The sequence below is a fragment of the Notothenia rossii genome (assembly GCF_949606895.1).
Source record: "Notothenia rossii genome assembly, chromosome: 11".
Lineage (NCBI taxonomy): Eukaryota > Metazoa > Chordata > Actinopteri > Perciformes > Nototheniidae > Notothenia > Notothenia rossii.
In genome coordinates, this window is record NC_136910.1 from 54,283,095 (window position 1) to 54,301,030 (window position 17,936).

A 17,936-nucleotide genomic window follows, 5' to 3' on the forward strand; every position below is an offset into this window, starting at 1 on the left:
GAGCTTCTTTTTTGTATTCATCACACACAAAAAAATTAGTTTTTCTCCTATAAATACTTGTTCCCCCTTGTTATGAGTCTAAAATCAAATTCATATTTTATTGTGTTGATGCTTCTCACATATTAATTTATTGTAATGTTAAACGGATACACCTTGTTATATTCTACATTCAGTCTTTAGAAGGAACCAATGGACTGAGAGCAGCAAGCAGAACACCACATTAGTTTTGGGCTGCCTCAGAAATATTTCTTTTAGTGTTGTTTGTATTTTTAGTGATATTACTTATATATGTGTATAGTAAACTTGAAGTATCCCACAATGCATTGTGAAAAGAAATTGACCATACAGCCAACGGTCACCAACCAAACATATGTACCAGCATGCATTGTGCTGAGGGAAAGATGTCGGAGACACAATTCATTTTAGAAAATACTGCACTACACTTAGCATGATATTATGTATCACAGAAAATGCAGGATTTTTTTAATGAATGGTCCACCAACACATGTTGATTTAATTGTTACCAGCCTTATCTTTTATATCAGTCATTCATTTGATATAAACATGTACTGCCTACAGACATCTAGGGCCAAATACCTGAAACTTGATCCTTATAAAACCCTCCTTTTTCTGGTGAAATTGTTTCATAATCTTAAGTTGTCATTGAACGTGAGTGTATCTGAAGATGTGGAGCCGTACCTGGGACTGTTTGACATGTTTGACCAGGTCCTCTTTGGCCTGGTTGGTGGTCTGCAGCTCCATCTTCAGGTCCTCCAATGCCCTCTCCGCCTGCTTACACTGCAGCTGGATCTTCTCTCTCAGCTGGATCTCCTCCTCCAGAGTCTGCTCCCTATCAATCAGCTTTCCAGAGACCTGCACACACACACACACACACGTTAAAACACAAACAGGTCATGAGGCTCCATCCCAGCTATTATTAAAAGAGACACACACAGGTGAACAGGGGAGCAGATAGAACCAGGAAACTATTAGGGTAATTTGTTGTATTACCTTTTATTATTATCTTATAAAATGTGCTGATTTTTAATACGTTATTCTGTCGATGATTTAGATTCAACGGGTGTTAAAAAGGGAAATATTGATATTTTTTTGTAACTCTGTTGGGAAAATACTGAATCTACTCAGATCTCAATATCAGATTAATCTGATATTGGAGCTAATCTGAAGTAAACATTGAATACTGCTTTCTATTCCTCCATCTTGTGACTGTGTAATTCCCTCTATTGTCTATAAGCATGTGAAGGACACTGTTCAGGAACTAGTTGATGCTCTGTATGTGATGACTACTTCCATTCTGGAGAGGATCACAGATACATTGATCCTTAGATTGAAGCTCAAGCCGGGGACAAGGGATTATTAACATTTTTAAGTATTCAGAAAAAGTAAGAATTTTGAGATTTTCAGAAAAAGTCAGAATTTTGAGATTTTTAGAAAAAGAAAGAATTTTGAGAAAAAAGTAAGAATTTTGAGAAAGTCAGAATTTTTAAGGAAAAAGTCAGAATTTTGAGAAAGAAGTAAGAATTTTGAGAAAAAGGTAGAATTTTGAGTTTTTAAGGAAAAAGTCAGAATTTTTAGGAAAAAGTATGAATTTTCCGGATTCGAGAAAAATTCATAATTTTGAGAAAAAATTCATAATTCCTCCATCTTGTGACTGTGTAACTCCCTCTCTTGTCTATCAGCATGTGAAGGACACTGTTCAGGAACTAGTTGATGCTCTGTATGCGATGATTACTTCCATTCTGGAGAGGATCACAGATACATGGATCCTGATGTTGAAGCTCAATCCGGTGAGGAGTGATATTTATATAACACACTCCGTGAATCAGAAATGACAGTTACGTTGGTGTAAAACCATGGTTGTATTGATCAGTGTTTGCTCACCTCTCCCTGCAGGCGGCTCACGAGGCTCTGCAGTCTCTGATGCTCCTGCTCCTTCTCCAGCAGCTCCTCCTCCAGCTCGTCCACCCTCTGCTGCTCGTCCACACGCAGCTTCTGATGGAGGCTCAGCTCGACTGAAGCCTGCGTGGACACCAGCAGGGCCTCCGCCAGCTGGGAACACACACACACGTTAGTTAAGCTTTACCAGATCAACTCTAAATAAACACTTAGGAGAGGAGTGATGTGGTATTTAGGAATGATATTGTGTCTTTCTCTCTGGTAAACAGAGTTAGTATTCACCTAACCAAGTCTCTTTGAAACATCTCCTATTAGTTCATTGACATTTATTGAAATGTCTCTACGTTTGTATTCGGAGCAGAGCCAGTCTTCTATTCAAATATTCAGTTTGTAGTCGAGTTTCCTCTAATGGTGGGGGCAAAGTGTCTCTGTACCTCTGTCTCCATCCTGAAGAGGTTGCTGTTGAGTTCGGTTGTCCTCTTGTCTCTGGTCTCTTTGTCCACCTCCAGCTCCTCCAGCCGTCTCTCTGTCACCCACAACTTCTCAGACAGAGACTGGGCGTGCTGCGTCTGCTTCTCCAGGTTTTCCTGAACACAACACACATAGCATTGTCGTTTGGTACTCTCACCATGTACTTAGATGATCATTTGTTTGTGAAATATTGCTATCATGAGTTAGCTAGCTAGCTATTGTGGGTAATGTTTATTCTGCTAGACGAGACATGGAGTTCACTTAGCGTTTCCACATACAACTAAATGGTACTAAGTAGGGTTGCCAGAAACTGACCACGATCAAAATCGATTATTCGGCAGCGCTGGCGAATAATAATCGATTATTCGACCGACCAACCCCCCCCCCCCCACCCCCCCCCGCGGGAGAGAAAAAAAAAACTCAGACAAAAGGATTTCTGTTGTTTGTTTCATTTAACTTCCTATTATTAGCATTAGTATATATTTTGGTTGAAATAATAAGCCAGAAAAAAACAAAAACATAAATAATAATAAAAAAATATATAAATAAAATCGATTTTTAAAAATAATATTCGATTATGGAGACTGTAACGAATAATCGAATAATCACTGGCATCGCTAGTACTAAGCAAATAAATTACATTACAATACAATTCATTTAGCTATCTCTGGCGACTTGTGGCACGCCATTGCTACTGGCGTCAAAAAAGCCAAACACTTTTTTTACCGCTACATAGCTAGCTAGCTAGTTAGCTACATTGAAAGTAATCTCTTAAAGTGAAAACATGTGTAATTTAAAGCTAATTTAAAAAGGTGTCAAAGAAGTATTTGTCTCCCGATATTCACTACTGTACGTTGTCTTCCAAATGGCACTAAATGTGAATTATATGTCCTAATGACAAGTGCCACACACTTGCTGTAGAAATGTGGAAGAAGAGGGACATCTTTTTAATGTTAGTTGCTGCTGTGTACCTCAGCGTCCTGGATCTTGTTTTTGAGGGTCTGCTGGAGGAAATTGAAGGCGTACTCCTGAGTATTGGCCTCCACCATCACTTCCCGGGCCTGCTTCACCTCAATCTGCACAGGGCGAGGGAAAAAGAGTCAGACGTGCAAACCTTTGGATAATACAGTACCATTCCCTTGTTTTTCTTTGTCCTCACACCTCCATCTCCCTGAATCTCTCGCCCAGGGATTGGTGCTCTCTTTCCATCTCTATCATCTGCTCTCTCATCCTCTTCATCTCATTGGTCAGCTGGGTGTTGGTCCTCAGCAGGTCCTCGTTGTTCACCAGCAGGCCTCGCATCTCATACCTTCACAGGGGTTTGAAATGTGTCAAACTTTAGGTTAACACTCAATATCATAGAGGCAGGAAGCCAAAGAAACACAAGAGTAGTAACAGAAAATAGTTTTGAGGTTACAAGAGCGTCTATGACAAAATTGAGAATGAAGATCGGTCCATAATTTCTAAGAAGAAGTGTGTTCGCTATACTGTGACATCATGTCATCCAAATAGCTTAAACTTAGCCTAATCTCACACCCACCATCAAATGTTATATTGAACTCATCATCATACCCACTTTACATAATGTCAGCAAGGGTAACCTTAGAGTTAAGTTACTCTTTAAAGCAGGGGTGTCAAACTCAATTTCATCGCAGGCCACATTAGCATTATGGTTGCACTCAAAGGGCCGGTTGTAACTTTAAGACGATGTAAATATATAAAATAATTAAGCAATAGCTCACGACAGGCCGTGGTATATGCTCATTATATCACAGCTAAGGGGCGTGGTTCGGCCCGACGCAATTTTTTGCGGGCCACAGAAAATAAAGTCGCGGGCCGGATTTGGCCCCCGGGCCTTGAGTTTGACACCCCTGCTCTAAAGAGTTTAATCAGAATGAGAATCAGACCAAAATAGAGCAAAATGAGGGAAGGTAGCATGGGAAAATCTACTCTAGTGAAGAGTGCGAATATTTTAAAAAGTAACATAGGCTCTACCTGTCATATGTATATTGTAATTGTATCTATAATTGTACTTTAAAAGTATTTTAATATGCACTTTCAAGCTGACTATAAAAAGATATTCTCTTTTGGTGATATTATTTGGTATTGACATGACAAGAAAAAAACATCATGTCTGACCTTATCTGGTTCCTCTCCTTCTCCATCGCCACGCCCTCTGCCTCCAGGAACTGGTTACGCTGGAGAGGACAGAGAGAAGTGTTCTTATACTTGCTGTAACAAACCTCATTATTAGTGTGATTGTAACCCATAATAATAACGAGTATAAGTTCTACCTTCTGGCAGACGTCCATCTGTTTGGTCAACTCCTCAATGTAGTCCTTTTTATTGGGCCCTCCTAAAGTGTTAGAGCGCATGCTGTAGTGGACGGGAGCCATCTGGTTCATGTGGTTCATCTGGTTCATATGATTCATCTGTGGCATCTGGTTCATATGATTCATATGATTCATCTGTGGCATCTGGTTCATATGATTCATATGATTCATCTGTGGCATCTGCAACAAAGACCGACATTTAAAGGTCCCCTACTAAACTGTTTTTCATTACTTTATTATAGGTCTCAGATACATACAAACATGTCTCTGAAGTGTTTGGCTCAAAACACCAAACAGGTCATTGCAGCATTACCCATAATCCCCTCTGTTTCAGCCCTGTTTCAAAAGTGCTGATTCTCTGTCTGTTACTTTAGATGAAAATAAGGAGCCCCTCCCCACGCCCCTCTGAGAGACATTTGGTTACAAAGAACTCAATGGTGCTCTAGGAGGAGATTCAGGTGATAAGGGGGGGGGGGGGGGGGGGGGTTACCTTGGTTGCTGATTGGCTAATGGTTACACAAGCCAAAACATCGTTATGACATCATAAAGTGTCCAAAATCTGATCAGCTCATTTTCAGACAGGTTTTTATAGAAATGGATCAGGACAAAAAGAGAGAGAATCTTTGTTCCTGAAACTTTCAGAGTCTCTTTCCACAGAGGGGACACATGTTGATGTGGAAGAGACATGGAGAAGAGGGGACACATGGTGATGTAGAAGAGACATGAAGCAGAGGGGACACATGTTGATGTAGGAGAGACATGAAGAAGAGGGGACACATGTTGAGGTAGAAGAGACATGGAGAAGAGGGGACACATGTTGATGTAGAAGAGACATGGAGAAGAGGGGACACATGTTGATGTAGGAGAGACATGAAGAAGAGGGGACACATGTTGATGTAGGAGAGACATGAAGAAGAGGGGACACATGTTGATGTAGGAGAGACATGAAGAAGAGGGGACACATGTTGATGTAGAAGAGACATGGAGAAGAGGGGACACATGGTGATGTAGAAGAGACATGAAGCAGAGGGGACACATGTTGATGTAGGAGAGACATGAAGAAGAGGGGACACATGTTGAGGTAGAAGAGACATGGAGAAGAGGGGACACATGTTGATGTAGAAGAGACATGGAGAAGAGGGGACACATGTTGATGTAGGAGAGACATGAAGAAGAGGGGACACATGTTGAGGTAGAAGAGACATGGAGAAGAGGGGACACATGTTGATGTAGAAGAGACATGAAGAAGAGGGGACACATGTTGATGTAGAAGAGACATGGAGAAGTGGATTTTGCATAATAGGTGACCTTTAAACACGGTCAACCATTAAATAGTATGGACGTGAGTTTTGATAGAGTGTGTTTCTGTGTGTGTGAGAGAAATCGTACCACATGGTTGTTGACCTCGGCCCTTCTCTTCACCAGGGTGTCGTAAGCGGAGAATCGGGGGCGGGTTTGGGTGGGCGTGCCAACAGGACTGGTGCTGCGACTGTTGAAGCCGTACAGGTTCATCTCTGAGGTGGCAGGAGAAATGCCCCCTGGAACCTGGAGAGGAGGAGGTGGGCACAGAGGAGGGTCAGTACCGAGTGATGGTCAGCCTCAGAACACCTTTTACATCACGATGCATGAAAATGTGATGAGGCTTTTCAATTTCCTCATAGATTTTTGACTCATTTGAAACACTTGCTAATGCTGAAGCTACATCTAAAACAAGGGTCTGACAGTTGCAAACACATATTATCGTTTTGTTTATGTAACTACTTTTTAAGTTAATATTACACAACTTGACATTAGTTTATACGGAAGCCCTGAAAGGCTAATAAGACAGAAGCAAAATGATCTGATCCAAATTGTTCTCTCTCAAGTGTTAAGTCAAGTGTTAAGTCAAGTGTTAAGTCAAGTGTTAAGTGTCAAGTGTTAAGTCAAGTGTTAAGTCAAGTGTTAAGTGTCAAGTGTTAAGTCAAGTGTTAAGTCAAGTGTTAAGTCAAGTGTTAAGTGTCAAGTGTTAAGTCAAGTGTTAAGTCAAGTGTTAAGTCAAGTGTTAAGTCAAGTGTTAAGTCAAGTGTTAAGTGTCAAGTGTTAAGTCAAGTGTTAAGTGTCAAGTGTTAAGTGTCAAGTGTTAAGTGTCAAGTGTTAAGTCAAGTGTTAAGTGTTAAGTGTTAAGTCAAGTGTTAAGTCAAGTGTTAAGTCAAGTGTTAAGTCAAGTGTTAAGTCAAGTGTTAAGTCAAGTGTTAAGTCAAGTGTTGAGCTTTGAACTTTTGTGACAACAAATTTATAATCCGTTTTATCTGTAAGAAGAATGTTACTTGTAGTGCACATTTAGGCCACAAGAGGCAGAAGTACACCAATGCCCACATCTTTAAAATAGGACTAAAGAAAGTTTAAATATTAAATATTATTAAATTCCGAACTCACTCTAAACACAAGGAAAATTAACTGTGTGGTAGCAAGAAAAACTTAATTGTCGTAAAAAGAACATGTGGTAGTGGTGCACAGCAGCCTCTTGTGGACAAAATGAATATGACATCAACAAACATGAAAAAATATATACAAATATTATTTATACTAATTAAAAGCCTTTATGTAACACTTTTAAACATAGATGATACAACTAAATTAAGTTAATAAGAAAGATAATCTGGGCAACGTTTTATATAATTCATAAATAGTTGATAAGACAACCAAGATCAAACTTAGAAAATAGATTACCAGAAATATTTAGTTTTCACTTGCCTCTCACGGCTTCTGTAAATATCAACACAAAAAATTTATGTGGAAGCTTTCGTTTATAGCCTGAACATTTTTGACTTTTATAACATAAGTGTATCATGTTTTTGTGACATTTCTAGTCATTCCAACCCTACCTTATCTATTAAAGATATAAATAGGAAAATAGCTTCTCACTACTAACCTTGAACTCAGACATTCGGTGCTTGGGGTTGTAATCCATGGAAGTGGTCGCGGAGTACGGACTGTTGAACACCCGGGGAGGGCTGTCAACAACTCCATGCTGTAAACAAACAAAAAAACACAACGGTGATGAGAAACAGCACGACCAAAGGAGAGAGCAACAAAATACAAATAGATAGAAATTACAAAAGCAAACAATACGGACTGAAGGCAGATTCAGAAGGGCTGATTTTATCGTTGGTTTGCGTGTTTTGCTGCTGATTAAATATTAAATAAATAAAAGCAAATACAATGTGGTAAACAGATATATTCATTGGGCAGCAATCCTGTTTGTACATTAAACACTGATGATTAACAATTCCTTACTGATATTCAAATGGGAATTTTTAATATACCTTGAAGCAAATACTAATACGACACTTTCTAATCATGCCATTGTGCAATACTTTGCGAACACAGTAACATTTAAAAAGATGGATTTATAATATTTAATTCGATTCAGGATCAAAAACTTTTTGGGAATTTTAAAATTATATAGATTGATGGAGATTTGTTGCAGTGCATGGGAAATAAAATATCTTAAAAGCTGTGTTTAGACCAGGAGATGGCACTGTTTAATAACTGGTTCTGGAATCACAGATATGACAAATTTGTGATTACCAAAACCTGATCTAAACCCCCCCCCCCCCCCCCCACGCACACACACACACCTCGGTCCGCCTCACTCACCCTGTCAGACGTGTTGTCCCAGTCCCGCGAGGCCAGGGACTCCAGGGACCCTTGGTTTTGGTCCTGCCCCAGCCGGTTGCTCTCGAATCGGGACCGAGGGCCGTTCTCCCCCCCCGTCCCGCCACCTCCAACTGGCCCATCTGCATCCTTGCCACTCAACCCGTTGACCTTGTAGTCGTTGTTGAGGAACAGCTGATATTTGGGGTTCTGGGGGGCCTGCACCACTCGGGGTGTGGTGGGCTCATCCTCTGACAACGGGCTGTCCGGCTGCTTGTTCAAATCCAATTCTGACTCCTGGCGGAAGAGGGCAAAAGGTTGGAAGGAGCAAGGAGATATACCTGAATGATATGTGAAAATGGAACTGTTGGAGGGTCGAAGGAAGTTTATAAATACAAAATGAATCAAAAGGAACTATGAGGGTGAATTCACTGAGGATATGCTGGTATCACACAAAATTAAGGTGGAGGGGCAAAAAATTGAAAAGTTCCAGGGGAAAGAAATCACACTTGAAACTACCAATTGACAGTCTGTCAACTTTGTCAGAAAATATATTTTCTGGAAGCAATACAAAACAACTTGCCAGACTTTGATATGTTTCTGCAATTTCTTCCCAAACCTTTTCAGCTATAGTGCTTTTTTAAGTCGCCAACTGGGGTTTCTTTAAAGCAGACTTCAAGTTTTCTGACCACTAGGGGGCAGAAGAACTCTATAACATACTGGTGAACAGTAAACAGTCGTTCTGGTTAATATGTTAGCAAGCAGCTACCTACTCCAACATCCAGACCCATGGTCATCCCACTGGTGTTGGACGATGTTGGAAGAATTGTGTTTAATTTGCAAGCAGCCAATCACGATGTGTGAAAAAGAAGGTCAGTTGTGTTTGGCAGTGCATGCAGACAGGATAATACACTGATTAAAGGTCTTGGGCTGAGGACTTGGGCTTTGCTTGAAACTGGTAACTCATTGACATGGGACTTCATAACCAAGATTTGGCTATGTCTTTATTGCAAAACAACGACCTTAACCCACCATAGGCAGGCCACTATACAGTAGGCCCCTTATGTTTCACACCAAGCAAATGACCAGATAAAAACTCAAGCCAAATTCTGAAATGCACACAAGTGTCATTAGTCCCAATCAAATTCATTTGTCCAAATGACTGCAATCATGCAGGAAAAAAATCAACACAGGCAGTTAAAATCATCAGCGTTAAATTGTTGTTAATTTTTTTAGATCGAAAACAAACCAACATGTAAAGCTCATTTACAGGTAAAGAAAAGCAAGAGTTAAATATTGGATGTGAGGCCATTTTGATTAGTACGATTGAAGAAGGAATCTTGCCGTAGTTTCATGCTTTTGATCTGGATCAGATTGTGAACGACGCCTTAATCATACAAGGACATGCATTTTTGAAAAACTGCAACGTCATGCTTTGATTCTCTCTCCATACGGGGAAGATCCAGTGATTTTCGTTTCATGCAAAGACATGGAAACGGTCGGTCGGCCAGGACATTTAGTGTTTTGCTTACCGATCCCATGCCGGAGTCAGCTACCGAGTCGTTACCAGAGTCTTTGGTTTGTGTTTTTCTCAGTGGAACCGAAGCAGTCTTCTCAGCCGATCGATTGACATCTACCGGACAATCGATCCTGGCAGCGATCTGACTGTTAAAGCTTCCTTTCATTGCCACTTTCTGACTGGTTTCCCTGAACGGAGGGGTCACGGTGATGCTGGGAACAAAAGCGTCGTCTTTTTCGACTTTGCTCCGTGTTGAAGGGCTTGGCTTTGACCTGGAAGGGTAGAGAGCCTCTGTAGAAGTAGCTCTTGGGAGTGTTCCAGGTGAAAAGCTCTGTTGGGTCCCAGAAGAAGGACAGGAGAATACACTGATCAGGTTTTTGACGCTGCCGGATCTGCTCAGGTTCGAACCACGGGACAGGCCTGCAGCGGGTTTCTTCTGATTGGGTCTCCAGGCCTGTTCTGCCTCTTGTTTATTGGTGGTCTGGTGATGACTAGTTGGGGATTGGGAGGAAGGTGCATGCTGAAAGAGGTGAACACAATAACAGACCCCCGAAACACTGTTAGCCAATAGTCTGAACCTCATGCAGCAGGTCTGATGCATCACCCAACACCGAGTGATGTATCAGAATACACATTTACCATTCAGTACAGAACATGGTAGCTATGTATTAAGCATTCAAAGGTGCATAAGATCATTGTGGGGAAATGTTGTAAATTAAAATCAGGGTTACTTTATGGGAAATATTGATCTTAGTATGACTCGCAATATATACATATCTCGATACCACATGCTTGCTTCTTTACCATTTGATAGACGCTATCACAAAAGATAGAAAGAAACTCAATTCAGGTGTACTCAAAACAGCAACAGAGGACCCAAGTGGCAATGCAGGTACAGCAGATTGAACTTCCTGTGATTTGCCAAGATTCCCATATCTAGTTGATTTAAATGGAAATACATCAAAGTCTCCTTACAGGCCTCAGTTGAACCGCTGCAAATGGGGAATAAGTTTAAAGCTTTTGTGGCTTTACAGGGAGCTGGGTTAAAATGTGATACTTTGTCACTTGAGTCAGTATTCGTTGGTGCTGAAGGCTACATGGTTAATAATGAAATAAACCTGGATTGGAGTAGTTAAGAACTTACTAGCCCGCTCCTTATCTCTGCTGGAGGCTAGCTGCTGGAGGCTAAATTAGCTGCTACTAGCGTAAACTACAAGATTCTCCGAGTTAACTACTTGCAGGGCCAGATTTTTAGGATTTTTAGGATCAGGTGCAATGCTAAATCTAGTATTCTTTAAGGTGTCTTAATTGAGAACGATTATAATGGGACCCTTATAGGTTGAGGTGCATTGTGTTTACTGTTTGAACAACCGTTTAGGACACTAGTCACCAGTCAAACAACTGACTCCGTAATGTCAACAACTTGGCCATATCTGTCGAAATAACATAACGCTAACATTAGCTGCTATTTGCTTCTGCAATACAAAAAGTAAAGGCAAAGCAAATTGGGTTAGTTCCTCTTTCTTAGTCTTTTTTTTTTAACATAAGAAGCAGTTAGTATACACAAACACTAAGTAAATCTCCAACAAGCAATTAAATTGAAAAACATCACTCCATCACTTGGATTTGAACTTTAAAAGAAGGCAGCATGTTAATAATGTGTTTTCCCTCCGTCTCTGTCGCCTGTCTTTACAGTCTGTGGATGTTGTTGACTGTTGAAATGCATACATAATGACATGAAGCCCAGTGTGTGTGTGTGTGTGTGTGTGTGTGTGTGTGTGTCCCTATCCTGACATAAATCCCTCTTGAGGAAGTGCAACATCTGCTCGCTCATCTGAAAAATCCCCCCCTCCCCCCCGAACACACAACATCCCACTTTCTCACAGAAATTAAAAGCGCAGATAAATATATAAACAGACTCCAGCAAAAGGAATAATTCAAGTCAACTCAAAGACTACAAAAAATAGAAAAAATAACAGAAAATTCATATTTTATATGATTATTATATATTTGAGCTTAAAAGCCAATTGATTAAATCCAATTTTAATTAACGTTATGACGTTGGCTGATGCCACTTAGAGAAATGAAGTGGCGAGAGTCCAGGGGTTTAACTTTCGGGGTTTGAGGGTCCAAAGCATTGAGTGGCCCTCTTCCAGGGTCTCGCCTGGTCGCCTCCCCCAGGAATGGTGATCCAATTTTGGGTTAGGAGAGGAAGCTGGGGTAGGGTAGACTGGGGGTTTGAGATCCCTGCTAATCACCACGGTATTAAAATGTTTACAGACTGGGGATTAGTCTTGCGCTGATGATTTCTAATGTTATTATTTGAACCCCGTGAGTCTCGTGGAATGAGGAAACAGGACAGGGATACACTGATGAAATGTGTGTGTTCTAATGTGCGACCTTATGTGTGGTAACATTATTGTAATGAGTTTCATAGCATTCAGGTCAAGATCCAACGGAGGGCCAGTGGATAAGCAGAAAAGGTTAAACACTGATTAGTTAATATATTCAAAATAAATGATTAAATATGTTGAGAAAAACAGCTTATGTTCTGATATGAATGCCTGAATATGTGTGGTACTTTGAAAGCTACGATAATGAAAGGCCTTCCAAAATAAAACACTCCCCAGTCCCCAGACAACTTCACAATGGCCTGAGAAATATTGTATACTGTATTATTGGTTTGAATTACATCATCAAAGGTGTTTCTATTCATCTGGTTACATCTCAAATTCACATTTCTGCATTATTTTAAACAGCATTTCTCAGTAATTTAGCGAATGTAGCACAAGCTTTCTATTGGTTGAACAAAGGAATAACAATGTGTGCTCTTTTGTTGCTAAAATATTATTTGTATTTTATTGACGGTCCCTCAATGAAAACATTAAAACTACTTTTATTTGTATTTTACTAATCTTTTAAAGCCGTAAGAGACGTGCAAATTATGAAACATTTCTCATGCTTTAGGAGTATAATCACACACACACACACACACACACACACACACACACACACACACACACACACACACACACACACACACACACACACACACACACACACACACACACACACACACACACACACACACACACACACACACACACACACACACACACACACACACACACACACACACACACACACACACACACACACACACACACACCATTCCCTCTGGCCTCACTACAGTACAGCCATATGGCGTGGAGCTGTACAACATCTGACCCAGATATATGACAGCAGTGCATCCTGGGAATTACAGTGCATGCCTCACTAATGTTTGGTGAAGAAGTACTCAATGACCCATCAGAATAAATGTTCAGGAAAGGCAGGAGAGGATTACCTGGGGAAGAGATTCAGTGTACAGTGAATATACTGAATATAGGCGAAAGACGTTTAGGGTTTGAGGAACAAATCTGCTCCACTTGCGTGAGAAATACCCAAAACGCATCGTGCAGAAGGCTGTCATTCAAGATTTGACTACACATGTTCAGTCAGACAACTCACGTGTTTCTTTAACATGTTTATTAGAAGCAGCATATAGTTGAGCTTGGCGACTAGGCTCGGGCATCATCACTCCATAGATATACATAGCACGATGACTGATGATTAAATAACTAACCCCCGAGCCTACAGGTGGAAGCTGGGGTGGAAGCTGGGGTGGTGGTGGGGCAGCAAGCAGCAGCAACGTAGAGGTAGCTGCAGCAATAGCAGCAGCAAGCAATGCATAGAGAGAGATCTGGCAGGTTAAATAGAGCGGCGTATTAAGGAGACTCTGGTTGGTTGTAGAGTGGCAATGGGTGTTATGTATGAATGCAGCATAAGTGCTTGAGTTGACTGCCTGAACTAGCTCGCAGGCTAATAATATATTTGTGAAAGTAGAAGCATCAGAGGCCAAGATAACCAGGTTTACAATTCCAGTTTCAAAAGCATCCCTTCTTTTCCAAACCCAAGCTGATGACCTGATGACATCAAGGTCACTTTCCCAGACTTGGTGAAGATCCCCCAGAAACAGTTTTATTTGTGATGTGAAGTAATGCGTTTCCATCAACAGCATGTCAAACGTTTCCTTTGATGGTTCCCGGACTGACGAAGATTTCTGCTCCAATGGCAACAAGGACTTTTATAGCACATTTGTACGTATGTATATAAAGCAGATATGCTCCATCCCTATATGACACTATGAAAATGTATTTTGCTGTGGGACATGTTGATGAGAGTTTAAATGGATATGTCTGATGGACAGGCTGGCTTAGCCAAAACACAATTCCAGCTCATGGCCATCTGCAGACAGAACAATAACAACTCTTCAAGTTGGTAACAATGCATTTGATCGTCTGTCTTCAAACATCATTTCTTTTGATTTGCTTGTTGTTCTCTACAGTAGATTCTCCTGGCCGTTTCCTTCAGTAGTCGCTGTGGATTTCTGGCTTTGTTCCTTGTGTTGAATTTAATCTTCTTTATTTCACTGATGCTGGTTGACGTCTAGCTTCTTGTGGCCGTTCTTTAGCTTCTTCAAATATTCTTTCAAGTTTCTGTAGGTTTACTTCGAGCTTCTTCTGGTTATTTCGTAGTAGTTTTCTAGTTAAATCGTATTGTTTTCTGTTGTTACATGGGGTTGCGTTTCAGCCTTTTTTGTTTTTTAAATTCTTCGAGTTGTTGTTGGAGTATCTTTCGATAGCTTATCCTGATTAAACTGTACCTTCTTCAAATTGTTTGGTAGCTTTTAAAAGGTAGTTTGGTTCTGGCTCTCCTGGTTGTTCTTTTTGGGATGTGTCCAAAAGCCGCTTTCACACGAAGTACTTTACCGTACTTAGTGCCCAGCCCTTAGTCCCAGCACTTAGTACCCCCAAGGAACTAAGTACAGATCGCGTTCACACCGGAATAAGTTCCCTGAGGGAAGATTACGCAAATGAAGCTGCTGACGTCACTTCTTCTTCTTCTGCTTTGGGTTTACTGGCAGGCCGCAAACAACTTCACGGCGTATACTGCCGCCCGAAGTCCCCGGCCGGAAGTCCCCGGAGTTGGGGACTGGCTTCAGTAGGAGCTGCTGGGACTCCCAACAGCTTCTACTGAAGCCTTCAGAGTAAATCGCCAGAACGCCGACACCTCCTCATCACTCCAAGTTTTTTTTTGTGTTGCCATAACTTATTCTCTCTCTGTTGGCGCGCTGGGCTAATGCTAATGCTAATAATGCTAATGCCAGCAAATACAATGGCGGCTTCAAAAAACTTTTCAGAGTTTTACGGGGCTTGGTTTGCAATTCGCCCAGCCAATCGAAATTGGTACTTTTTTTCTCCCCAGGATAGTACCACCTCTCTAGCAGGCACTAACAATGGGGGTAAAAGTTCTCTGAACTAAGTTCTCTTTTTGGTGTGAACGCAAAATTCCAGGCAATATCGGAACTAAACGTGAAAAGTACGGGTAAAAGTACTCCGGTGTGAACGCGCCTATAGTCTTCCTGGTTGCTCTTCAGCTCCCTTGTTTATTGTCCAGTTTGAATTGGCTGTTTTATAGTTCCTATGATTTTTCCTTTTGCCTCGGGTTGTGTTCCAGCTGCTTCGGTTTTCTTTCATCTTCTGTTTAACAACTTCTTTTTGGTGGTTTTTCTCTCCTCTCCAGATTCAGTTGTCGCTTCTTCAAATGGTTTTCTAGCTCCTATAAGTTGCCTCTTAAGTTGAGTTGCTTGATTTCTAGCTTTCTTAAACTGTTTTTCAGTCTTCTACACTTTCATGGTTGTTTCCAGTTGGTGTCCTCTCTTCTTTAGGTAGTGACCTGCTTTTTCAGGGCTGCTTTATATGTTCTCCTGTTTGTATCCAAAATCCTTTCAGTTGTGTCCATGGAAAAATATTGCAGAAGACTTTACGTAGCTGACTTATGTTAACATTCCTGGTGTGTTTGTCTTCAATCCAAATCGATTCTAACAATACTTTTACTCTCAAACATGATCTCACACACCACACACACACACACACACACACACACACACACACACACACACACACACACACACACACACACACACACACACACACACACACACACACACACACACACACACACACACACACACACACACACACACACACACACACACACACACACACACACACACACACACACACACACACACACACACACACACACACACACACACACACACACACACACACACACACACACACCAGTGTAATAAAAAATGAAATAAATAACCAATTAGTGGCAGCAGTCTTGTGTTGGACACGTACGTCTCTCACAGAAAGCGAAACGTCGAGCTCCGTTTGCCCCAACGCAATCTGCTTGGCAATATGTTCCTGTGTTATTGTTGTTGCCCCCCAACCCCCACCCCTAATCTACATGGCTGAGATTATTAACCAACCGGCGCTCTGTCCTCGGCCCTATTTCACTAAACCGACAACGATCTCTCCAACAGGAATGTTTGTTACAGAGCAGGCTGAAATCTGGTCAAACTAATCCGGGATGTCTCTTTGTTTCACGTGGGAATAAAAAACATGAGCTCAGATGTATGATCACTGTAAGCCTGTCGAATATGTTGATTAGGGATATGTTAAATATGGGAAAATAAAAGCAGCTTAGTGAGGTCGTCATGAACAGTCTGTTGTCGTTGAATAGAGCAGATTTGTTCTGAAGTAAAAGAAAAGGCTTGATTTATCAATTACATGCGTCTAAACGAAGTAGGTCTGGATCTTATAAAGCGAACAAATCCATCTTCAGCAATTTGACCCAAAAAAAATATATCGTGAACATTAGTAAATAATTTAAGTTATTAATGCAAATAATTATCAAATTTGAGCTTCTCACTTCTCACAGCTTCTTTCTGTCATTGCAGACAGAATATTTTTATGTTTAGGCCTTTTGTTCAAACCAAACCACATCAGTCACCTTGGACTTTTGAGGACTTTACACTATTTCTTTAATTACATTTATAGCATTTGTAAATAAAGGTTGTTGCTGTAATCTGTCTTTTTTAATTTTGGGTTATATCACATTACATTTCACTTGTTAGATGCTTTTATCCAAAGGGACTTACATACATTCAGTACTGTGGGCAATCTGGGGTGAAGTGTGTTGCCCAGGGACACAACGACATGCTGACTGCAGTGGGACTTGAACGTTCTACCCCCTGATTCAAAGTCCAGCACACTATCCACTGAGCCACAGTCCCCCTTATATATATATTTTTTTTTTCTAGCCGCTTCACATTTATTTTTAGTTCCTTCAGGTATACTATGTTAGTTCTTATTTATATAAAAGTATAACTGTAGAATACTTTGTGAAACTAATCTTTTTATATCTTGAAAACTACTACATTATATCATAAAGAAAAAAATCCAAAATGGTTTGTTTTCTGCACACTTAAGAACCCATTTCGGCATCTGTCCTTAACTGAAACGCTTGTCTTTTTAAACTAAATGGAGCCAAATTATAATAATGTAAACTGAAATCAGCAGCACCTCCCGTCCCAGACTCATCTTTATAACACATATGTACCCAAACATCTCCCCATGAGCATAAAGCTGTCCTCACCAGATCCCGTGTTGCACCTGTGTCCAACCTTTACGCATGTTTTGTTGTTTTGTATTCTTCTTATATTTTTCGGTTCATGTTTTTATGACAACTAACAATGTTTTTCTGTTTCTGAGAGCAGTTTCAATTCATTGTAACATTTTCACTCATGCAGCTGCTCCGCCTTTAAAAAAACACAAACAGATGGCTTTACACTGTAATTCACCGATTCAAGTTATTACTCCTAATTAAAAAGAAATATCATATTTGCTCTATATGAACTTCTAATGCTACTTCTGATTTTTGTATTTCTTTTCAACCACTTCAAATGTATTTTGAACCTTTAGGGTTATGGAATGGATGCATTTCTGGTTGGTGGTTCATTATTTTTACCCACAATGCACTTCTACAATATGCAGCTCAGCTGAGACCTCAACCTGTTTTTATGTTGATGTTTTTTTGAGGATATTAGAGTTCATCAAAGCTTAATAATTAGTGTATTTCTATAGAAATATGTTGATTGAGCCTGA

The 17,936-nt window shown here is 40.5% G+C and overlaps 1 protein-coding gene across 2 annotated transcripts in view; it reads right to left on the reverse strand.

Annotated features, from left to right (window-relative positions):
* The window catches only part of LOC307024802 (uncharacterized protein), a 47,324-nt gene that overhangs the window by 6,647 nt on the left and 22,741 nt on the right, over positions 1-17,936 (reverse strand). Inside the window, exons 7-17 of one of the 2 annotated variants that reach the window (XM_079659204.1) lie at positions 9,890-10,396; positions 8,361-8,654; positions 7,633-7,731; positions 6,111-6,266; positions 4,683-4,901; positions 4,528-4,586; positions 3,550-3,697; positions 3,360-3,464; positions 2,352-2,504; positions 1,903-2,070; positions 700-873 (exon numbers count right to left, since the gene is read on the reverse strand). In XM_079659204.1, the coding sequence (XP_079515330.1) occupies positions 700-873; positions 1,903-2,070; positions 2,352-2,504; positions 3,360-3,464; positions 3,550-3,697; positions 4,528-4,586; positions 4,683-4,901; positions 6,111-6,266; positions 7,633-7,731; positions 8,361-8,654; positions 9,890-10,396 (2,082 nt within the window). The remainder of the gene's footprint in view (positions 1-699; positions 874-1,902; positions 2,071-2,351; positions 2,505-3,359; positions 3,465-3,549; positions 3,698-4,527; positions 4,587-4,682; positions 4,902-6,110; positions 6,267-7,632; positions 7,732-8,360; positions 8,655-9,889; positions 10,397-17,936) is intronic. The other variant, XM_079659205.1, reaches the window with a different exon arrangement.